Below are 23,634 nucleotides of genomic sequence, written 5' to 3'. Positions count from 1 at the left end.
AGGTGAAGTGACTTGCTCAGGGTCACACAGTGAGTCAGTCAGTGGCTGAGGTGAGACTTGAGGTGAAACTGGTGACCTTCTGGTTACAAGCCCTGGACTTTAACCACTTGTATTAAGTATTTTTAACCTCAAACAAAAATGTATAACATTGATACATAAAAATCTACAATCTTTGGATACACTGAAAATGACCCCAGAAATAAAGGTTTACCCAAAGCACCCCTTCCTTTTCCAGACACTAACTAGCAGTCTATCTTCCAAGCCCTGTGCAACCAAACAGTTTGGAAGATCTAGGATTAGAAGGTCTAGAAATTTGGGGATTCCAACACTTTCCCATGTAAAAAAATGCTGCACAAAGTTTTACTAGAGTCCTTGGTAGAACAAAAAAATAAGACTTCACTATGAAAAGCTACATAATAGAAAGCCATAGATGAGGGGAAAGAGGTTTAATAAAGAGTTGCTTTTGTAAAAACAGTCAGTAAGCATGCTTTTGAAACATGCATGGTAAAACAAAAATGAATCTCCATGAGGAAAATAAAACTAAGCTTCCACCACAACCAAAATACCTACAAAACTGAAACAAAACCAGCTAAAGAAATGGAAATAAAGTATCAGCACCGAGCCAAGTAACTACCAGCACAGACAGAAGGAAGCTAAAATGGGGAGGGAAGTCTAATTGTGGTAAGTGACAAGCACTTGAGAAATTACAGGTGATACCTTGGAACTGGGAGGGTGGGAAGAGATGTTGCACGAGGTCCAACATGGTACCTATGGTCAACAGAAGAACATCCACAAGGTGTCTGAGCACCAGAAACTTATCAACGCATGCAACTTACAGAATAACCAATGTTATATATTTATGGGACACATACAGGGGTGAAAGGATAGGAAACATATTGAAGAGAATCCACACCCTGAAAATAATCAGTGATTGATAGAACAAACCTACCAAGCAAAGTCTTTCCTCCTAAGGGCCATCATAATTTAAAATGGGACCCTCGCTGCACGGTCACTTGGAATTGAAATACCCATGCCAGAGCTCTAACGGAGGAAACCCCACTACATATCTGTAGATCTGCTGTACTCATTTTCTACTAGTACTCTGACGATTAAACCAAATCCTTTGAACTCTTGTGTTATTTCAGGAAAATAAATGAGAGATAAATGATAACAGACACACTTTGTGCCAATGGAATGAATATGGGCGACCTCGAATGATATTTTAGAATACATTTCATATATGTTTAAAAAGATAATTTCTAATCATTTTTTTTGAAGACGTTCAAATCAATTATTTAATTATTATTTTTTTGTCATTTTTTAGATTTAAATTAAAACACAATATACTAATCCTGCTTCACAAAATCCTTGGGTTAGAAACTTTTTTTTTTTTTTAACTACATCTTCAAATCTCAAATACTAAATTAACAGTAGAACACTACTTCAGTGGTATACTGTATTATATGCCTTGCATTACACTGTAAACCAGGAGTCACACGAGAGAGGCATTTGTCTAAATACTGTACATAGGTAAGATTCATCAGTGAAACAGTCCATGCTGACAGAATACAGCAGTGATGGTCATTAACAGATAACCGCAATCATTGGATTGCATTAGTACGTAATGACCGAATGCTGCAACACCATGACAGAGCACAGCAGCTGAACTTTACAGAGCGTCACATTCAGAGCAGTGAAACGAACTGGTCCCAGAGAGCCACACTGACAACATACAAACACAGTGGGACTCAGTAATTGGTGATGAGAAGGTGACAATTATCTAGTCTGATGTGAGCAACTGTGTAACTGTAAGACTGATGCAGATATACAGGATGAACATCCTAACTGAAAGGAGATACATCTAAATCTCCAGGTTTATATAAATCTCCGAATTATATATAAAATCGCAAAAGGCTAAAGAAATATATATAAATAAATAAATAAATAAATAAATAAACCTGCATCCACCAATACCCAATACAGTTTGTATTTGGAAGTGGCTTGCTGTTACCTTTCCCCCCTGTTCCCTGGCCTCCAGGCTTGTTATAGAGGTAGAGATCAGAATCCGGCAAACCTCTGCTTTGAAGAAAATAGTGCTGGAAAAAACAAAAAACATACATTCACGGATCGACTTATTTTAACAAGTAGTATTTTATTTATTTATTTATTTATTTTAAACTACATAAAATTATGCTCTAGTAACATATAGCACATATGCCTGGTCAAGCATACAGTACAAAACACATTCGGACCGACATACAGTATGTGAAACAACTTCTAATAACACATGCCTAAATTAGAAGTAAACACTTAATCAAATTTAAACAGTTAAGAAAAGTAAACTTACTTGGCGGATCAATGCTAACATTTACTGGAAAAAAAATGGCTCCCAAATAAAAAAATTTTTTTTTAACTTTCTTTCAATATATTTACATCAATATAATTTGCTGAACCGTCCTATGTCAAAACTAATTAATGTGCTAATGAATGGCAAACAAGCTACGAACCTGTCAACTTATAGCTTGTTCCCACTAAACTTTGACTGTGACATGCTAGTTCTGGCGTAGGGTAAAATCTGTTCTAATAAAAGTATTCCATTATGGAGTGGCTTTGTTTTCTTTGTGCTACTGACCTGAAGCCAGCTAGTATAATGCTTGTGGTCTGGTACCCTCAACAATGTCACGACCCTTAACCCTGTTTGTCTCCAGTACCTTAAAGTGGTGCTCCATGTTGCTGTCAGTGTACTTGGGGATATGCAGGAAGATCAGGAGGTTTTGCCGGAGGTAGTGAGCCACAGCCTGTAGCCAAGGCAGGGAGTACTGAGGAAGGGTGAACTCAATCACTTCAGTAGCTGGGGAGCCAGGGGGCTGGATGAACTGGGAGAGAAAAATACCAAGAATTGTATTTTTATACATTTTTTTCTCCCTTCTACTCTGGCAGCAGTGGCAATTCCAGTATGTGTCCAACCAAGGCCAAAAGCAGTCAGCTGTGTCTTTACCATCAACAACCACAGTTGCTTGGTCTACTTAAAAAAAAATAATAATAAAATAAAAAAATAAAAAAATACTTACCTACCTTTTAAACCAAGCTACAGTTATCTTTTGTTGCAGAAAAAAACATTGACAAAGGAGATACACAAATATCACAAAGTTCTTGTCTGAGTAAGAAATGAGCAATGTTTAAAAAATGTTGTGCTTCTTCAAGATCACCAGTGTTGGCTGCTACCTATGACCTTGCTATTTGCTTCGACAACTCACTTTATTGCAAGCAGGTTGTCATTGCATTTCAAGTTTATTGCTTTTGCCATCTGAATACAAAATTCACATCTTGGCAGGGTTTTGTTTTTTTCAGGATACGCACACAATAAAATGACTGTAATGATCCCCAGGAACCAGTGCAAACAAAATACAGGCTTTTCGAATTCTTACAACAGGAAACTTATTGAAATTCAGAAAAAAAAAAAAAAAAAAAGTATATACCTCCACGTCTGCAGGTGTCAGTTTGCAGTTCCTGACTAACATCACAGTAATAATGTCAAGCGTCGCCTCGTCCAAACGCTTTCGAAGAACCTTCAGCAGTTCATCTGTGATCTCTGGTCCTGTGTGGGTGTGTGTGTGCGTGTGTGTGGATGAAAGAAAGAAAAATAAAAAAGGAGTAGAAGTGCAATATATTACATACTACTCACTGTTTGTGCAAGCAGCTAACTGCAGAACAGACAAGATTCACAGGATAAGTATTTTTCCATTGAGGAGATTTAATTTAAGAATATGCCACAATACTCTTTCACTGCTTTGGTGAGTTTTGCTGGAGTAAGATGGCCCCCTAGTATGCTTCCAGTGATACTACACAACAAGCATTTAAATGAGTATGCACATTGCAGACTGTGCTTAAATTCAACCAACAATTGACCACGGTGCACCTATATTACACGTGGGAGAGAAATGCTGACACCGATTATAACCTACTTTAAAGTTTCTCTCTTTTGACAAATCATCGCCTGTTTCTCAATGTGTTGACCCTTCCTTTTTACTTCAGACCCTGCTTCTCAATGCAATGAGATAAAGGTGCTAAGCCTTCTCGTCTCACTCTCCCCCGGTCCCTCACTTCTACGTCTCCCCCATCACATGCCAGTGTTAAGTAATTTTTCTCTGCCTCACTCACTGCGCTCAGGCCCTTCCTGTTTGAATGCTTGCCCCATCCCCATACCATCGTGGCTCCCTCACTCACCAGCCTGCCCCACTCCATGCACCATCAGCAGGATGTGTTTGTCCATCTGTCCCACAGGCCTGGACCCCTCCACACTCCTGGGGGAGATCATCTCCAGGGAGAATCGTGAACTCTGAGCCACAACAGGTAAAAACAAATGGTAATAAATTCATATTAAACAGATATGCAATTGCATATTAAAATTTATATTTAATAAATATGCAATAGCTGGTTTCTTCCTAAATGTTAACCAAATGTCGATTGAAAATGTAATTGCATATCACGTCCATTTATATAATGTTTTGTTAGCCTTGAAAATATGTAATCATTTCCCATTGTTCACATGTTTTATTGAAAATACAGTTAATCTGACTTAAATGTTAATAAAAAGTAACAAGGAATAATTGAACGTAAATGTAATATCAACTGCATATCTATTAAATATTAATTTAACATTAATTTAATATGCAACTGCAACTCTATTTAATAACAATTTATGCCACGCAATTTAAGCGTTGCCAAACAAAGGACATATTTTGTGCCTCATTTAATTCCCTCATTTTGTTTTTTTTAATTCTCATTCCCAGCACGGAGTGCCATTTGCAGGGAACTAAAAAGGCACATCTGCATATATCCAAGAAGCTAGATATTTGATTTGTTAAGACAAGCACATCAGGTAGATACTCTGCCCAGCAGTTACCTACTGAGCAATATAAAGCATGCAAGTAATTCACATATCAGCTGCCAGAAAATAACATCATTCCATGACCCATGATGTCCGTGTAACAAATATATTAAGCCTTCATTAGTCAAACTAAGCCAGAACAAAAATCTGCTAGATTCTGTCCAAACAAACATAACGGCAGCAAAATGATTTTTTAAATTACAGCTGCTGCAAGCCATGTGTAAATTATATTGACCTATATAAATATGCTTTTTAATACTGGTAAACATATGAATGTACATACAGGTGGACAGACTACGTCTCCACTCAACCTCTGATGTTTGGTTGAGTCCCTAAACAGGGAGAATAATACCAAAACAGAGACAATAGTCCTCCTTAGGACTAAAGAACATGAGCCCAAAATTAAGAAGGTTTCCACACTGGGATAAGTGGGAAAACTAGACGGACATTGCTTGTGAAACGCACGACTGATAATGCAATGCTTGGACTCCACACACATCCAAGAATATTAAAACCATTTTCACTAACTACAGCTAAAGCAGAGTGCAGGAAAGTGCCACTGTGTTACCGAGATATCTTCTGAGTAGAGGGGCTCCTGGCTGCGTGTCAGAGCCAGCGAGCGAGACGAAGGTGGGGGATTGCCATCCAACTCTGAAAACTTCCCACTGAGCGCCGTCTCCGACAGCCTGTTGGAAATAAACTAACAATATACTTCTGTGCAAACATAAGAGTTTGGGACATTTCTGTTAAGCTGCTTCTAAATATATAGTTAAGATAAAATATTTTTCAATTCAGGAGCCTGGTCTGATTTATTTATTTTCCCAGGACAGTGGTGTTCTGCATAAGAAGTGAAGATCTATTGAACACCACCACCACCACTACTTGATCAGTATTAATCCTCACCTGAGGTAGAAAACAGATTTGGTAGTGCGCTCCTGGTACACAAACATATTCTTCCTGTTCACAACACAGAAGGCATTCAGCACTGAGCGAAGAGCCTGGATCGCTGTAGAAATACAGGCATCCTTATTAGGATTAATACACACACATGGCTACTATTATTCCTGGTTTAATATATAGCATTATGAATTATACATTTGTATAGATCTGAAAAATAACACATGAAAAGAAGAGACAAATAAATCTAAATCACAGCACAGAAACTTCAATGCTTTATCTTATTCTCAAAGGAGTGAATCAGTCCTGAACACATGGTAGAACAGGAAGCGCAAACATTGGCAAGCTTGCCATCTGCATGCAGATGACTTTAACTGCATAATTAAACAGAGACCACCTTGGGGACTACAGCCAACTGTACAACTGTACTTTCTGTCATTGAATAAAATGTCTTTTGGTCAAGATTAATAATAAAAACTAAAACATTGCTATTTGTTTTCATTATGTGTTATGTTTCTATGGGCTTTGACAAAGGGTTTCAGCTATGTGCATTTAGCTTCCAGTATTAAAACCAAATAACAAGACCCTGTATATGTGTAGAGCTTTCTGTTTGAGGTGGACAGTCTCTTAAATCCCAGTTTTAGTGGACTGTGACATACCTCGACTGACGCCCATGTTGGGCCCCATTTTGAGTCGTGGGTGAATGTAAATGATGGTGCTCCACACAACCTCGCAGGCAAAGTGACCTGGGATGAACTGCATAGTGGCTGCCAGGTAATCTCGAGGCTGGTAACTCTCATCCGCTGAATAATCTGCAATAAAAGGGATTACCAAAAATTATTTTTGCAAAAAGTAAATTTATATCATCTTCTACACATAAGCAGTACACCTTATGACGTGTCTGAATCACGTATATATACACTTATAGTTTTAGTAAAGCTTTATAAAAAGGTAGTTTTTTGGAGAGAAGCCTCTAAATAGTGTAATTTGTGGAACAGATCCTTCTGCTTTTTGACCAGGAGATCATTGGACAGAAAGTCCCATCTCTCCCATCACTGAGTACTGAGCAATTACTCTCAACCATTTCCAACTCTACTGCATATAAAATAGAATTAAATTTAAATTTATTTACAAGGATTGAGCTAAACATCTGGAAAGATGGTAAATTAAACTACTAATTTGGTTTTCTGTAAAGACTATACTGCCGTGTAAAAATACTGATTCATCAGGCTGTCAGCACTGTGGAGATAGAAACAGGACTGCAAATAAGGACATCAGGCAGGTTTGTCACTAACTAACTAACGTAACTTAACTCAGTCAAGCTAATGTCTGCAGATGCAAGGAAATGCTGGACTCTTTTTATTCTGCCATTGCACATTACTGCTGAAAATTAACACAGGACAAACGGATGTCTGCAAACAGACTGAAATCACTGCTAAAAACTCCTTTAGGTTTGGTTACTGATCATCAGTGCATTACGAGCCGATTTAAAACGACGCAAGGCGCGAACCCGGGACCTCTCGCCTAAGAGCTGACTCGCACGTGGCTAGCTATGGAGCACATGTTTTCTCTTTACAAAGAAGGGGGCACGTGCGATGTTAATTTATATATATATATATATATATATATATATATATATATATATATATATATATATATATATATATATATATATATATATATATGGCAGTGGCTGTGACTCACCATCAGTGGTGGCTGTTCGCTTCCTGTAGGTGTACGTTGTCTCACTTTTCCAGATGTCTTCCTCACTCTCTGCCACCAGTAAGGAGTTACAGATGTGACTGTCGTGGAGATCTTGAAGCAGCAAGCGCTTGAAAGGGAAGGAAGCACCAGAGGTCAGAAGTCTTCCTTCCAGGCGTCCTGCTTTAGGACCAAGTCAATCCAAAAGCACTAGAACGTACCAATTTTAAATTACAGTTGCCTCATCATACCTAAAAACCAAGTCCTGTATGTTTTTATTGAAACTAAAATGTGGGATATTTAATAAGTCAGGGCAACATTTTGGTAATTAAGAATAGTAGGGAAGGGAGTGTTTCTGATGTACCTGGTTCACAACACGGCAGATCTCCCCAATCTTTCTCACAACCATCTGGTGTAGCTGGAGATACTGGGGCACCTCATCGTCATCCTTCCCTGAATTTAGAGAGCTGTAAAAGATCAAGGAAAGAGTCCCACATAGATAAAGCATGTTAGAAAATCTAAGACTGACAACATGAAAATACAGTGGAAAAGTTTTTAAAGCAATCTTAGGTAAAGTCTGTGTACATACACAGACCTGTATGACCTGTGCTGTGATTTGACTTCTCAATATTGCCTGGTCAGACTCAGCAGAGGATAAGAATGTAGCGAGTTTCTGTACCCAAAGTTGTGGTACGGAGGAGTCAAGCGTCCTACTGCTGAGAGCGCTGGGAAATGCACTGCACACAAACACTGCTTACCGAGTGTGAGAGTGCACCTCTACTCTGTCCTGATGGATCTTCATGATCAGCCAGAAATCGGGCATCAGGGGGCAACGGGGGTCCTGTTCATTCATGGTGGCCCCCTCACATTCAGAATCACTGCTCCCACCATCATAGCCTGAGGAGGAGTTTGAGAGAGTAAAGGGTTAGGCTCAAAACAGACAATTGATCAGTTGGAACTAAAGCTGATTTCATATCCAGATGTGTTTGTGTAAATGTAAAAGGGTGATGATTAATGGTTGTGCAAGTACAAGGGTGTCTCCACATCAAGTATACCAGCTCAAATGGTTTCCCTATATACATATATCTTAAACAGCAGAGTGAATCCTTACCCAGCATGTCCGAGTCCAGACTTCCCTGACTGGAGACCACACTCTGTACACGGCTAGGCCTCACCCGCCCACTGCCTGCAAAGAAACCACAAACTGCTTGACTTTTCTTACTCTCTTTAATCCACTGGGTCTATTCCAAGTAACTAATTCACACTGTTGACATTTCACATTTAATTGTTTAAAATAGATTTTGAAAAGGAAGTTTAAACCCAAAGAGTGCAGTGGTTAATATGGCTAGTATTAGACATCTGTCTGAGCATTCGTCTGTTTGGTAGGGAAATCAATGGCCACACGCTCCCGAGTTTACAGAAATGGAGAAGCTACTGTACCCGTGTTACAAGCCGACTGCTAAACAAAACTGCTCTAACTGAAACTGATGAGAAATGTTCTCACTCTGAGTGGTGGTCAGCACAGACTCAGCCAGGCTCACTGCAGAAGGGGTTTTCGGGGGAGAATTCTGTTCCGTTCCTTTGTCCATGCTACTGCTTGGCTGCAGGCAGGGAGCACTGGATTGGGATGGCTCAAGTCTTGGAATAATGTAAGTGCTAGTTTGGGAGGGCTCAGGTCTGGTAGATGGGGTGCTCCCCTCTCCATCTTTCAAAATGGAAGCCCCGGTCTCCCACTGGCTTGCTTTGTCATTTGCAGTAGTCTCAGAAACAGTCTCTGGAAATGGGTCTTTCGCTGAATCCTCTCCACTAGCAGGATTTTTCTCTTCAGCTGAAGCCTGAGAATGAAAAAGGAAAGTTTGTGGCAGAATTTTACACCAACACCGAAAAGTACACTGACGAGATACTAAAAAAAAAAAAGTACATTTTGTTAAAAATGAATTTTAACACATTCCTCACCACTGTGTTCTCCTCTCTCCTCGCCAGCTCGGAATTGCTGTCCAGTGACACAGCTATCGTTCCTGCAGTGTTCTGATTGGCCAGTTGGTGGGCCTTGCACGTTTCCTTGCCCTCTGCAGTGTGACTAGCTTGTTGGGAGGTCCTGTCTAACTCCTCCCCCGGCCCCAGCGATTCACTCATACTGCTCTCTGCAAGCTTCTTCACCGTTGCCAGTCTCTGCGAGTGCAGCCGGCTCACTGACACGTAGTAAAAATTGTCCTTTTCTTCATTCAGTAGGTACCCAGGCAGGGACATTCTTCGGAACTCCTGTTAAAAAAATAAATAAAAAAGGTAGGAGGTAATACTACATTTGAATAGCATTTAACAGAGAGACAGTGCAGAGAGAGAGAGAGAGAGAGAGTGAAAAGTGTGGACTTGTTGCCGAGATTAAGATTAACTGGAAATAACGTTATTGTAAGTATGTAACAGAAACTGAGAGGATTTATTGGATTAGCCACAGCTATTTACTCATAATGAAATATGTCACAAATTTAGTAGTTGTTTTCAACAATTGTTTTATGCTGCGATGCCTCTTAACCCTTGCGGTCCTATGTTGGGACAGATCAGACATTCCAATTTTTCCTTTCCGGTCCGATGTCAGCTTTTTGAGATGTTATAGTAATAAAACAATTACTTGGATAGCATTGTTGAGGAATTTGGTGATAAAACGAGTGATCAGGAGATGATTTATCAGTATGTACTACTACAAGAGGTATGTGATAAATACAGCGAACAAGGGGTGGGGCAGGGCTGGAGATGCAGTACTGAGTGTACTGTTGATATGCAGTGCCTTTTAAACCTGTATTACTATGAATAAAATTACATTTAAAACAAAATCAATTGGGCCTGTCACGCATGACAGGTGCTGAATAAATGGACCGCAAAAGGTTACACAAAAAAAGCAAATGCGTGTATTTAATTATGTGTCACTTTAAAAAGCAGCCCAATGTGTTCCCCAGGTTCAGCTAACCTCTTTAAACTTCTCCAGCGATTGCTCGAGCCCGAAAACGAACTGAAGTGGGACAACCTCGCAGTGGCACTGTGGCCTGCCAGGTGACCGGGACACATGATCCGCTACTTTCTGCAGCGTAGCGGTGCTGATGACCTTGGAGTGGCGCAGGGCAGACACGATCTCATCTTCCAGGACCCAGCGGATCTGTGAGCTCAAGGTGAGAGGGGAATTTAGGTTAATCAAGCTGCAGCAAAAAGCTTCAGTATTAGGAATAAGAAATGTGGAAGGATGTTTGCATGTGCACACAAATGAGCAGTTTATGGGTAAACAAAGTCAAACAATGTGTAGCTGCAATATATGGGAGTAGAAACATATCTAAATTGGAGAAATAGTATCTTTTACACACACACACAGGTACTTAAATGTACCTTAAACAGTTCAACTAGGTTGGAATGGGAATTCCCTACCTCTCTGGTTTGTTTGACTTTTATTAGAAGCACTAGAGCTTGGATTCTCACCTCATCCATGGTGGCCAGCACTGCCTGCTTGTGTGGGTCAGGGAGTTTGGAAAGGGGGTCTCCACCTGTCAGCCTGCAGAGAAAGAAAAGGACACAGCATCGCAAGATATACCATAAAATATACCAGGGGACGCTAGCTTGCTGGAGAACTACCTGATGAGTCTTTACAATGCACCATACCAACCACAATACTTTAATCTCACTTAGTCATACCCACTGTAATATGATACTCTTTTACACTGTATCCATCCCCCATATTCCGTAACCACCCCGGCACATCAATGTGTTCTTCTTCACAGTGCCATACCCACCCATCCCCTCCTCCTGAGGAAAGCCCTTCCTGCATGAGCTCTTCATCGGAGCGGTAGGAGGAAGGTTGGCCTGGGGACCGGGTCAAGGATATGCTGCTCTCCGATGTATATCTGAAACAAACAAGAAACACCTTTTTTTTTTTTCAGTATTTCTGGTGAAAAAAAAATTGTTTTGCCAGTCCATCCATTTCATGTGAGATACCCATCTATCCTATCAGTTTTCAGATTTGTAGATATAAAAATCCTGAAGTGAAGTCTAGATTACAAAAAAAAGTTGGATAACTATTGAGTTGGAAAAGAAAGGCAAAAGCAGCCACAATATGTCATGAAATATTTAACGCGTCGCCATCAATCAATATGCCTTCAAAAGATTGTGCTGTCCCGATCTTGTGTCTTACCTGTTGTGATGTATGTCTGAGGCCATGACTTCGATCTGTGGCAGAGTCAGAACAAAGATATCCAGCGTAACTGACAGATCATTCAGGTCGATGGACTGAAGGGAATCAGCATTCTCCAAGCAGGCAATTACCTCCCCTGAAACACATATAATCAGTGGTTTAGAACAGATCAATCTGGTCAAACTCACCTCCACGAGACAACCTCATGAACAGATATGTCTAATAAGTTCACATGTTATATCAGTACCCCTAAGGGACAATAAAGCAGAAATATCAAGAGACCCCACAAACAGATGACCAATCAACCTGGCTCCTGTAGAACCATCCTGAATTGATGACTCTCATCAGAATGAATTTGCCTTCCTGAAATTTGAAACTTTTATGGAGTGCAAAAATGTATTAATTAATTAAATGGCAAAAGTTTCGACTAGAAGTCTCTCAAAGTCTTCAATCCACTGAAAACATAGAAAGCCTTCTCGCTGAAACGTTTGTCATTTAATTTATTTGGCTTCTTTTAGCACTTCCAAATTGAAATTTTAAAAGAAAATAAAAAAAAAAAACAAGGGCTTCCTATTATAAACTGCATACTGTATACAAGGTGCAGTGCTCCCATCAAGGATATCTCTATCCATCATGACTTGGCAGTGAGTTATCCGTTCAATCCAATCAGAATCACAGATTGTAGGATACCAGATTTAATTTTATACAAAATGAACAGTTTCTGAACTCTGTGGCGTTTAAATGGTCACCCGGGATTGGGTAATCCTCACCCAAGCAAGTGGGCAGTGTCTGTGTGGGCAAGGAGCCGTGGCAGTTCTTGACGCCGATGGAACAAGTCAGGTGCACAAACAGGGGTGGCATCTCCTGTTGGGGGCCCTCAGGCTCCAGCAGGGAGTCCCCATCCAGAATGCTGAAAGAGTCCTCGTCCTGGTTGGAGTCGTGGTCAGTGAACTCACGGTTCAGCCGTTCCCGGTACTCTACCTCCAGGTCCGTGTCGCTCTCTGTCACGATGCAGCACCCCGACACATTCTCTGCACAGGGGGGAATAACACAGCAAGTGATGGGGTTGCACGACTCTCGGATAAACTGTTCAGCTCCATAAGCAATTGATGGTCTATAGCCCGAGTTTCAATCTGGGACGGGCGTGATGGCCTTTTATATGAAAACTGTACAACTTCATACTTTTTCCCATTGACTGAATCCCACCTACTTTCCGCTGAATCAGTTCTTACCATCCTCTGTGGCTAGTTCTGCCTCTGACACCTCAATCTCCTCACTCTGTCTTCTGTCATCACAATCCGACACCACCTGAAATTATTATTTAACATTAAAGTGAAGATTACCGGGACTGACGTCATTAATCCAGTACATAACTACTGTCTCTTAACTCTTCGTTACACTCACCTCCTTCTTAGCAGATGGTGGGCAGTAGAAAAAGTAATGAGGATTCGAAGGCACAGCCTTAAAGTATTGAGCACCTATTTCCAAAAACTTTTCCTACAAAAAGTAAAAAAATGTAAGTAAATAAATAACATGTTATATGTCACTGATACTATTCTATTCAAAATAAGAGTCATTTAGTATGAACAGGAATGCTACGGAAACTGGTACATTGAAAAAAACTGCTATTTCAGATGTTTGGAGAACTATAGTACCTACCTGGATGATTTTATGCAAGTCAGGATAAACTTCACATTTCTGCTGCGTCTGCAAGAGTGAAAGAGGGAACTCTGGGTATATCTTATTGGTTTTCAGGACTGCGGGTGCAATGGGGGAGGAGGGTGTGGAAGGTTTGCCTCGAGATTCTGCTTCACTGACATCTTCAGTCTCCACACTGCAAAAACAAAAACCATTACAGCCAAAACAGTTATTACTCTGTCATAAAACTACTTTAAGTTGCTAGTTTCCTTGAAAGCTCTTCAAAAGTTAATTGCTCATCACTCTCTCACTCTAAACCACAGTGTTGCCCTCTCACTTCAGTAGCATAAACAGACTTTAGACATCATCAGGAGATGAAACTAATCCAGTAGATTTACTGATTACAATACTATTACCTTTTTTCATGTTGAATAGAATTCCTAAAAAGTTATTGTAAGACACTGTCCACCTTCTAATGCCAACAGGTAGCTATCATAAAGCTACACAGAAATTCAAGTTTGCTCTGCTTAGTTTTTCTTATGACAAATTTAAAAAATACATACATCCTGTTTAGTTCAATATTATAAAAATCATGTCAGTACTAGGAGGGCTAAGAAAGGGCTTGTCCAGTACCTTGAGGATGAGGCGAGCGGCCCTCTCCCAGCTCCCTCCTCTGTCTTTCCATTGCCGATGGTGAAGGTGGTGGAGGGCCTGTCCTCCATGTTCTCTGTCGCTCCCTGCTGCTCGCAACGCTCCCTGAAAGCACGGATGTGGCCGCAGAGTGTCTGCAGGAAGGGATTGATGTCTATTTCCTGCAGAGACTCCTCGCAGTAATCCATTGTCGTCAGCACGTCCTGGGAGCTGATGTTATAGGACTGTTGCAGACTGCAGAACACCCCTGCGGAGGAAGAGAAGGGTGAAGAAACACGGCTTTAAACCTCATCACAAATGCACAGGTCACCAATTCCCAACCTTGGGTTTATTAGGAGTCACTATTCTGTGACACAAGATCACCGCCAAAGCAAAACAAATCCAACTGCATACATAAAAAGACAAACTTTCTCTTAGTGGTAAACTAACAGCTGCTCTCCCACGCATTCACTGGGGAACTGCAACAAGGTAATTCTTTGTCAAGGGCAACTCTCATAAGAAAGGCTGTAGAGTTGTTCTAGTGCCCTTTGTTTTAAGGTCTCAGAATTAAGTGTTCAGTTAAAGATGGTGAAGGCTTAAGAAAGATCCTACATGTGCCTTAAACAGACACTGTGGCAGGAACCCGGGAAAGATAGAAAGGCCTCAACGAGAAGACGAGGGAAGAGCAGGGACAGCAGCAGGGACAGTACCTTTGACGTAGCACTGATGGTAGTGTTCCTGCAGCTGGCTGCAGTAGCTGGTCAGCTCCTTCTGTTTGCGAGGATGTGCCAGGAGGTCAGCCCAAGAGTTACTGGAGATGCGTTCCTGAGACAGGGACCTGTGGACAAGGACAGCCAGGATTTATAGATAGACCTTTCCGTACACCAAAAGGTACTCCATTGCAAAAGCATAAGCAAGATACTGTATGAGCAGCAATCAAACACACCAAAACTGCAAACTGAAGCCAGACAATAAGCACACGATAATGTTATTGTGTACTGTAAAGGTACAATTATAAACATCCTTTCCATTCTATCCCAAATATGCCACTTTTGTGAAGTATCAGAGAACCCTGAAGAGAGAAAAGAACACCACACAAGAATATTCTTGGTCAAAGTCAACACCAGAGTTTCTGTATAGTCAACACACATATCTTTCCATATGTTCTCTCCTATATCAACTATTTATAAACTCCAACAGCTGAAACATTCACTTGTATTCTTTCCTTTCAACATATATTCCATGTTTGATGCTTGCCCTAGTTTTTTAAACTTAACCTTCTCTTGCTATCTGTGATCCAGAAATACAGGTGGTTACAATTTCTTGGTTTTAAAATCTGACATTGGCAGGAAGAAGAACCCACTCTTAACCAATACAAACAAGCCAAAAACTACTGTAAAAAGCCATGTTTGCCCTGAAAGCCACGCAGGCCTCTACTCGTTCCTAAATCATGGTGTTCGGAAACAAACATGCCACAAAGAAAAATCGGCCTCAAACAGATTAGAAGCAAGGTTAACAAAAGCCCTCTTTTAAACCAAACCAAAAGCAGAGGCACAGGTGCTTTGAAAAGGCAGAGTGGACCATTAATTGGTAAAATTAATGGTTTTGTACTTTGGCTTAAAGACCACACTAAATCTGCAGCCAGTTGGAGTGCTCAAAGTCTTAGTAATGTAAAGGCCAGTCACTGCGATTCAAAAACCACCATTATGCCAGCAGCACATGTCTCCCAACCCCAGGCATTGAACAAGCTCTAAAAAGGGAAGGTGGGCACGCAGGCAGGAAGCATCTTCCATGCTACCTGGACTTCATCTGCTGTAATAACTCCCAGGAACCAGCATCTTGAGGTCTGTTCACATCCAGATAAAAATAAAAATAAATATACATACATACACAGTTATTGGGATTTTAACTAGAAAGAAAGTCCAAAAACAAAATATAACAATTTAGTGTAGGTGAAAAAATAAAATGTGTTTCAAAACCAGGAGTTTTGAAGCTTTTTACTCAGATAATAAATATAAACTCCATCACTATGGTCATTCAAAATCTACTATAGTATATGATTCCCTGGCCCACAACATTAAGCTCTGCCCCTGGAACCCTCCCTTCTTCATAATCCCAGCCGCAATGCTGGGAGGTCATTGTACCTGAAGAAGATATCCCGTGGCAGCCTCTCCCCACGGGAAGGAACCAGCTGCTCCCTGAGGGACTCCAGTGAACAGTTATAGATGTACACGGGGCAGCGTGGCCTGTGGTGGTCACTCCCGTCCAGCTGCGACATCTGTCGACTGAACGAGATGTGGACATCTCTCTCCTGGGGCTCAGCAAACTGAACTCCTTCCCTCTCCTCTACCCCTAGAGAAAGGGGGAGTACAGTTATTAGCACAAACAAAACTGAGTTACCCTACCTGTACAAATGCACACAACTCAACAGCACTGCAGACAGCAGCTTTTGACTGGGATCCTACCAGTTTGTGTTGCGTTATCCTGCTGCTCCGTCACCCCACCAGAACAGCACTCACTCTGAGCTGGGGACTGTACTGGCGTGCTTCTCTTGGGGGTGCTGTCACGTAGAGAAGAGAGCAATGCAGACCCAGGGCTAAACTGATCCGCACTGCACCCATTATTTAAAGGGATAATTCCCAGCTCTGCCTCCATGTCCGGGATCACCGATTGTTTTTCCGATGACAGGGTGTGACTCGGACTCTGCTGGGTCAGTTCTACATGCTGGGTTTCCTCCCCTCCCAGGGCTGTGTCATTCAGGGGTCTGTCCATCCCTGATGCCATTAGCCTCTGTATATCTAAAAAGAAAAACAAACACAGTGCAGCAGTCCCTGGTAGCGTACATCCAACCTGGGCATAGCAATAAGATTATGCAGAATGCATTAGTAGGCAGACTGATATCCTTTAGCTATGGGGTCCTTACCTGCAAAGCTGGCTGGAAGGAAGGTGAGGATGAACTGTGAATTGATGTACTTGGCGTAACATTTCCACCGAGTGGTTGGGGTCTCACTCGCAGCTTGGATGGTGTCCTCGTCTGCCAGCTCTAAATTTCCAAAGCTCTGCAACCAATCCAAAAAAACAGCTCTTTAAAAACAAGGTGTGTATACCCACCATACACGAGTCGATACAGGTGGAAAATGTTGGGTTGCTATCCTCAAGGGGGTTCTACTGAAATCAATGATACAAGTCCTTTTGCCTCCTTTAAAAAGGTTACTCCAAGCTGTAGTGTGTTACATTAGTGGTTTGTGGCATGAAATGCTTTTGTTCAAGAATTCAATTAAGTTGCAGGACCCACAAACAAAAAAATTAAATAAAAAACACACACACACACAACAGTTTGGGTGGAGTGTAGAGCAAGGAACATTTATATAGAACATTCAGCTTCTGCTATTTATAAAATCTACATAATTTGAAATTGTGAAGGACAAAAACAATCCAAAGAGCTTATTGGCTCTTTCCCACAGATGTCCCTGGACAGTATTTGTTTTGAATGGTTTACAGAGATATATATGGACCCAGTTACATGTTACATCACCTGCAGAGTGCTTGTTGAACCTGTCACCTCCTTGCTGCTCCCAACAGTGTGGAAAGACATCCCTGTATCCTGCCTTTCCAAGGACTTGCTTGACTTCAAGCACTCCTCTACAGAAAACACAAGAGTTTACCATGTTACAGAGCAGGCTGTAGTGTTTAAAACAAAACCTATTACTTACAGCTGCAGCCTCTTGAGCTATCATCACTGCATCGGCTATTCATATCCCAATTAAAGTACAATGGCACCAATGCTGTTCACTTTACATGTTCAATCAGAAACAAGTTACTAGCTTTGTTGTAGTAGGCCTTTTTGTTTGATCACATGAGGTCGCTGATCCAATGAAAATGCCGGTAACAAACTTTTTTGTATCATTCTACAATGTCTACTTTTTTGGGGATAACATATGTATATACAATATTTTACTTTTCATGTAGTATTTGTGCATAGCACATTTTCCCTCAAGCAGTAGCACTAAAATGGCAAAAGTGCAGTTTCTCTGATTGTGATTTTAACTTTAGCATAATTGGAGCTAGGAAGGCAGTCCAATAAAATGAACTACCTTTAAGATGGTCTGCATTTTTCTGTGATCAGCTAGCAACTAGCCCAGCTATTACCTTTAATGACAGGCAGTGTAAAGGGAGCCACATGCCCATCTCGATCTCTCTGCAGGATCTGCTGCATGAAGGCCGCATGGTCGGAATCAGCCAATGGGATTTCACGGTCAGTCAGGTCCTGTTGAAGGCATCCGTGAAAAAGGTTCAGCAGCAGCTCGTTGGGCAAGCAGGATGAACCCTGGGATGCCTCTTCCTCTTCCTCTTCCTCTTCCACTGCACAACAGGGCAATAATGTGTGATTTTAAACAATTCCCAGAAAAAGGACTGATGCTAATCAAAAAATAAATACATTACCTCTACTGAAAGTCAGGAAAAAGATCTCTATCTGCTGGCACTTTGGTAGAAGTTTCATTAGATCATACTGGAAGGGGACAGTGTGGATACAGTCGCTGCTGTGGACGTAGTCACCTGATAAAGAAATGAAAACACAATGCATGTTGCGATCCCTTTACCCTATGGACAACCTGACAAAGACAGGCAACCTCGACTCATCCAGCCTATTCCACTGCAGGACTTTATTTCAAACAGTTACTTAAGTATTCAATTGAGCCTGCTGAATATCAAACAAGAAAATATGAAAGATATGTGACCTACCCCCAGCCCCCTTTACCCCACCAATGGGAGAGTTGTGGTCCTTATTCTGACACAGCTGGATCAGATACTCGAAGGTCAGCATTGTGGACATACACGCCAGGTCCCCAGGGAAAATCGCTTGAGGTATCTCCTGGTAGGACAGTCCTTGGAGGTAACTGCAATTCTCAGAGGTGGTGAAAACGGTGCCGCTCTGAGGCTCCACCCAGCACTCAGTCACCAGGTTCAGCTCAGCGTCCATCTCTATCGCCTCCACCTCTGTGTCATTGTCATCGTCTGTGGAGAAGCTAAAGCACACAAAACATGTTTATTACAGCTAATACCTGCAGTATACAGGAGTCATTTCAAACTCAGCTAACAAGAGAAACACAAAACGCAGCATGGGGCAGTGTATGAAGCACAGCTTTCTGGCTTTCTCGGATAAAGCTTCAGATACTGCAAAGTGAAGATTCATTTTTGTGCGTGCAGAAAGAACGAGTTAAACACAACTCATACAAATTTAATATTAAATGACAAAGTAATAACATCGCTATTCATTTTACAAACCACTCCACCGATAAAAAGGGAGTATGGCCTAGAACGATTTTAAATGGACATTTCTCATGTTCAATTTCTCAGATTTTGTACCTTTTAATTATTGCATTAGAGTTACTTGAGCAGCATGAGACGCAGCACGATGTTCTTCATGAATGTGCAGTTGCTTAAGAAATGTGACATCTGGCTTAGCGTTTTGTTGTTCAACTCTTATGTGCTATTTAATAAAATAAAAAAAATAAACTAATGACATCTTGGTAGGACACAGGATAAAAACTGAAAACACAGAGATCATCTGAACTTACTGGCAAAGAACTGGATCCCTATTCTCTTAAGTGGTTGAGTTAAATTCAAGTTGAGTGCTTTATCATGACAGATGCAGGAGATCTTTCAGGGAAGTAATCTAATCCCACTGTATGTAATTAGACTACTTCTAATACATTTGGTAATCTAGTCTGTGTTAGAATTATAATCCCTAACTTTTTCATGCTAATGTTTCAAAGGCATAAAAAACAAGTCCCTTTTCATAATGAACTATAGGTATCCTTCTATTTGTGCTCATCCGTGTACCTACTGTATTATTACAGCACAATAAACAAAAAGGAGGGGTGGGACTCTGAACCCCATTGGTCCTACCTGTCCTTGGTGGAGGTTGAGTGAGGTGGGAAAAGAGTGTACTGTACGATGCAGGTGTGGGTCTCGCCATCACCAGAAGTGCTCTGCAAGCAAGAACAAATAAGGAAAGAACATTCTTTAACAACATCTTCCACTGGTGGGCTGGTGTCTTTAGCAAGAGCCTACTGCTCCACCCCAGTTCCTGAATGTAAGTTTCCTCATCTTTGATGCATCCAGGAATCCCACTTCTCCACAATTAAGAAAGACAACAGCAAAAACCATTCAAAACAGAGCCCATGATAACGATTGCCAGAACAAATTCAGAAAGTCTAACATCGGGGTGTATACATTGCTTACTGTATTGATTGTCTTTACAAAGCAGAGCCTGTGTATAAACAGCGTGGATACTGTGTCTACAGACTGTGTACACTGATGTATCAGTGTATCTAGATCGTACAGAGATTACTCAGGGGTGCTGCAGAAAACTATGCCTCACCTTCATCGGCAGCTCTGTCACCATATTGACAATTCCTTCTCCACTGGCCGCAAAATGAAACCCTTCAGCCAGACGGATTCTGAATAGATTAAAAAGCACAGGTATAGAATGCAGGGATTCAGGGAATTGTTGTTTCTGTTCATTACATTTCTCTCAAGCATAAAACACAGATATCAATTCTGAAAGGGCTACGATTAAAAGCCCTCTAGTGTTTAAAATAAATAAATTAAATAAAACAACAACAACAACAACAACAACAAGGCTGGTAGCAGACCTTGGCCCTAGTAGTGCAATGCATTGTGTTGGGGAAAAAAAAAAAAAACAGACTCTTTTTTACCAATTAGTGACCTTGTCTCCTAATCAGAAAGCACAAAATGAAGGACTGGCACTGTGCACAGTGGCTGTGCCATTCTGGCCATTGCCGATTACAGCTAATAGAATAATCAATGAGACTTTGGAAATCTGACCATCTGGAAGAGATAAAAGGCCCGGAGCAGTCATTAGCTTAAACAAGTTATTTAGACTCCTTCAGTAGTTCTTGTAACAAATTCTCCAAATAGTGTGCAGTTTCTTTCTTTATTATACACATAAATACCAGTACAACGTAACAACAGAATACAATATTTAAAAGGTTTTTTTTTTGTTTGTCCCTCCCCCCCCCCCAAACAAAATCACCATAATATATTAAAGGCAAAGCAAAGCTCAAAGAAATAGAATAAAATGGTGTCAGGTTCTTACTCAGAGAGTATGGAGAGAATCTGTGCCATGGCAGGCAGAGGCACAGGGAGACCAAGCCCTGACTGCACTGCCCACACCCAGCGCTGGTGGTAGAAATAACGAGAGAGGGAGGCCAGGGTGGAGGAAGCCGTGCGACTGGCTGCCATGGTGAGTGGTGCCGACACTGTGGGCGCCTGTGCAAAATTCTCCATGTTCAGGATAAATGGGGTCCGGTAGTCCGAAGGGAGATTTTCATACCTGAGCGGGGAGAAATGATATGTCGGAAAATCAAAAGGAGAGTCAGGAGGTCCGTGTGTTACAGTATTACTTCTGTTTCTATTAAGTTCAACAGCAAGTCAGTCGAAATTAAAATAAACTTCTGCAGTTCTGTGTGAAAGTCCATCACAGTGTACCTGTGAGGCATATTTCAGTATGCAGCATTAGACACAATTTTAAATAAAATACAATTGTTTTGAGGGGGGATTGTTTTTTTTCTGTTCATCAAAACTGCACAAAAAATGGTTTTAGGCATGCTCATTATTTAGTCATGGAGAAATCAAGAGTCCAAAATTCCATTCTCCATTGGGAAACCTGGCTTGTATTAAACTGAAAGGAACACAGACGATCACAACAGGATGCAGAGGTATTGGTGTTGAATTCCCCGGCCATTACCTAATGAGAAGCTTCTCCAGCGGTTTGTTCAGCACGACGACGCAGGGCCTGTCCGACAGCGCTGGCTGGGTAGGGGAAGGAGGGGGCAAATTAGACTGGGAAGTGTTTCCCAGGATCTTCCGCTTCACCTTGGGGGTTGCCTCCTTGCACTGCACTCTGTGTGGGAATCGCAGCTGAAGAATCCGGTCCCGAAGAGCATCCACGATCTGTAGGGGATAGAGAGCACCTTTAATTGAAACATGAAAGCAGGCAGAGTCTGTTATTTCAGTGTTAAGCAACAGCGTTTAAAGGTTTGTCTATGGGCTTCATTATGCGCCCCCCCCCCCCCACCCACCCCGAAGCTTCTGTTACACATAGTTCACAAACAAGCAGAAAGTCACAAGCACAGTCGCTACCTTGTTTCTGGTGTGAGCCAGAGTTCCAATGGGAAACCCCAGTCTCAATACCATGCACGGTGCCTTGGAAATCAGACGGAGCAGGTAAAAGGAGGTGGGGGGCTGATCAGGGGCACTGGCAGAAAAAAAAAAAAGATAATTCTTTAGTTGCAAATCACCCCATAAAATGTAGAGTGCATTTCACCCTGGACTCACCAGTGGGTACAGAGGAAAGCATCTTGAGAGTTAGTAACATTAGTTTTGGTACAATCTGTTATTACAACATGGCCAGCATTCAGAAATGTCATTATTCTTGGTTAAACAGGAAGGGGAGGTGTGTACCTGTATATGAGTTTGACGTAAGAATAGCCCTCCACCAGCACAAAGCTGCTCCAGTCCCGGAGCAAGGAGGTGAGTGCGGAGTGAGAGATGCGGCACTGGATAGTGCTGTAGCGCCCGTTATTTCCTGGAGTGTGTAGGTGCTTGGGAACAGGGCTGCAATGACAACCAAAAATCATGTCATTTCAATGTTTGAAATGACTTTCAGCTGTGGTCTAAACTACGGAATGACCTTCTTAAAATAGCAATTATATATTTCAACACAAAGTAGGGCCATAGTTTACGACACAAATGTAATTCAGAATTACATAACTGAACAATGAATTAAAATTGAAGGATCGGCAACCTGTCATGCTGATATCGAGCACTGCATGTTTATTTTTTTATTAATACTGCCAAAACTCATTACACTGGGAAACAGCCAGTCAAATTCTTACATGTCATGCTCCAGGACGATGGCAATGCGATGCATGTGGAGCCATCTTTGCCAGAAGTTGGCATCCATGGAAAGGATGGGCTTCCAGTATGAAGCGAACTGGGAGTGACTGGAGTCCTTGGAACCGCTGTGCTGGAGAGACAGAACCTGTGGGAGAATAAAAAAAAATAAAAATCAGCCTCTATTCTCTTGCTGTGTTATTCTAGAATCCAGAATCATCTTCAAGACTGAAGCAGGATCTTACCGGGGTGGTAGATCCTGGTGGGATGTAGAAGAGGGGAACCCCATTCTTGGTGCTCTCCGGGATAGTGTAGTGCTCAGGAATTGAATTAAAGGACTGCAGGAGCATCAGCATTTGGTCTGTTTGATTTATACTGAAAAACATAAAATCAACATTGCAATTATTCTGAAGAAATTATATATATAATTTTTTTTTTTCCCCCCAAAAAAACATGTCTGGTTTAGTTATGTAAAATATTCTGTTAATAAATACCTAGGGCAGTATTTACATCTGGAAACTAAAAGCATGATGCCTGACCTCTGCAGAGTGTTCCAGAAGCGGCGGATGACAGAGGTCCGGTAGGGGCTGGAGATTGGTTTCCTCATGGTGCAGCTTATGTCATGCAGGATGTCATAGCTCCCTTCCATCGTTACCTCCACCCAAGTGCTGCGTTTCGTAGGGTCCAACGGCCAGGGCGCCACGACTAGATACTCGATCCGCATGTTGTGCTTCCATATAAGCACCAGCTTCACCTCCAGCTGGGTGCCACCTTTCAAAAA

At 41.5% G+C, this 23,634-nt stretch overlaps 1 protein-coding gene across 11 annotated transcripts in view; it reads right to left on the bottom strand.

Moving 5' to 3' along the window:
• The window catches only part of szt2 (SZT2 subunit of KICSTOR complex), a 52,988-nt gene that overhangs the window by 22,599 nt on the left and 6,755 nt on the right, over positions 1–23,634 (bottom strand). For 9 of the 11 annotated variants that reach the window (XM_041269821.1, XM_041269830.1, XM_041269823.1 and 6 more), the window contains exons 10-49: positions 23,393–23,624; positions 23,099–23,228; positions 22,856–23,001; positions 22,422–22,574; positions 22,101–22,215; positions 21,706–21,911; positions 21,055–21,291; positions 20,317–20,395; positions 19,842–19,924; positions 18,675–18,958; positions 18,375–18,488; positions 18,081–18,293; positions 17,467–17,573; positions 16,855–16,990; positions 16,397–16,729; positions 16,076–16,283; positions 15,730–15,777; positions 14,642–14,769; positions 13,935–14,199; positions 13,323–13,497; positions 13,068–13,160; positions 12,896–12,971; positions 12,434–12,694; positions 11,664–11,799; positions 11,266–11,376; positions 10,955–11,027; positions 10,455–10,640; positions 9,446–9,751; positions 8,994–9,324; positions 8,601–8,675; positions 8,248–8,386; positions 7,854–7,956; positions 7,493–7,619; positions 6,448–6,600; positions 5,795–5,897; positions 5,460–5,577; positions 4,228–4,339; positions 3,480–3,598; positions 2,712–2,876; positions 2,012–2,096 (exon numbers count right to left, since the gene is read on the bottom strand). In XM_041269821.1, the coding sequence (XP_041125755.1) occupies positions 2,012–2,096; positions 2,712–2,876; positions 3,480–3,598; positions 4,228–4,339; positions 5,460–5,577; positions 5,795–5,897; positions 6,448–6,600; positions 7,493–7,619; positions 7,854–7,956; positions 8,248–8,386; positions 8,601–8,675; positions 8,994–9,324; positions 9,446–9,751; positions 10,455–10,640; positions 10,955–11,027; positions 11,266–11,376; positions 11,664–11,799; positions 12,434–12,694; positions 12,896–12,971; positions 13,068–13,160; positions 13,323–13,497; positions 13,935–14,199; positions 14,642–14,769; positions 15,730–15,777; positions 16,076–16,283; positions 16,397–16,729; positions 16,855–16,990; positions 17,467–17,573; positions 18,081–18,293; positions 18,375–18,488; positions 18,675–18,958; positions 19,842–19,924; positions 20,317–20,395; positions 21,055–21,291; positions 21,706–21,911; positions 22,101–22,215; positions 22,422–22,574; positions 22,856–23,001; positions 23,099–23,228; positions 23,393–23,624 (6,264 nt within the window). The remainder of the gene's footprint in view (positions 1–2,011; positions 2,097–2,711; positions 2,877–3,479; positions 3,599–4,227; positions 4,340–5,459; positions 5,578–5,794; positions 5,898–6,447; positions 6,601–7,492; positions 7,620–7,853; positions 7,957–8,247; positions 8,387–8,600; positions 8,676–8,993; positions 9,325–9,445; positions 9,752–10,454; positions 10,641–10,954; positions 11,028–11,265; positions 11,377–11,663; positions 11,800–12,433; positions 12,695–12,895; positions 12,972–13,067; positions 13,161–13,322; positions 13,498–13,934; positions 14,200–14,641; positions 14,770–15,729; positions 15,778–16,075; positions 16,284–16,396; positions 16,730–16,854; positions 16,991–17,466; positions 17,574–18,080; positions 18,294–18,374; positions 18,489–18,674; positions 18,959–19,841; positions 19,925–20,316; positions 20,396–21,054; positions 21,292–21,705; positions 21,912–22,100; positions 22,216–22,421; positions 22,575–22,855; positions 23,002–23,098; positions 23,229–23,392; positions 23,625–23,634) is intronic. The other 2 variants (XM_041269828.1, XM_041269832.1) reach the window with 1 other exon arrangement.

This window comes from Polyodon spathula, chromosome 14, assembly GCF_017654505.1.
Source record: "Polyodon spathula isolate WHYD16114869_AA chromosome 14, ASM1765450v1, whole genome shotgun sequence".
Classification (NCBI taxonomy): domain Eukaryota; kingdom Metazoa; phylum Chordata; class Actinopteri; order Acipenseriformes; family Polyodontidae; genus Polyodon; species Polyodon spathula.
This window is presented reverse-complemented; position numbering and strand designations above follow the sequence as displayed.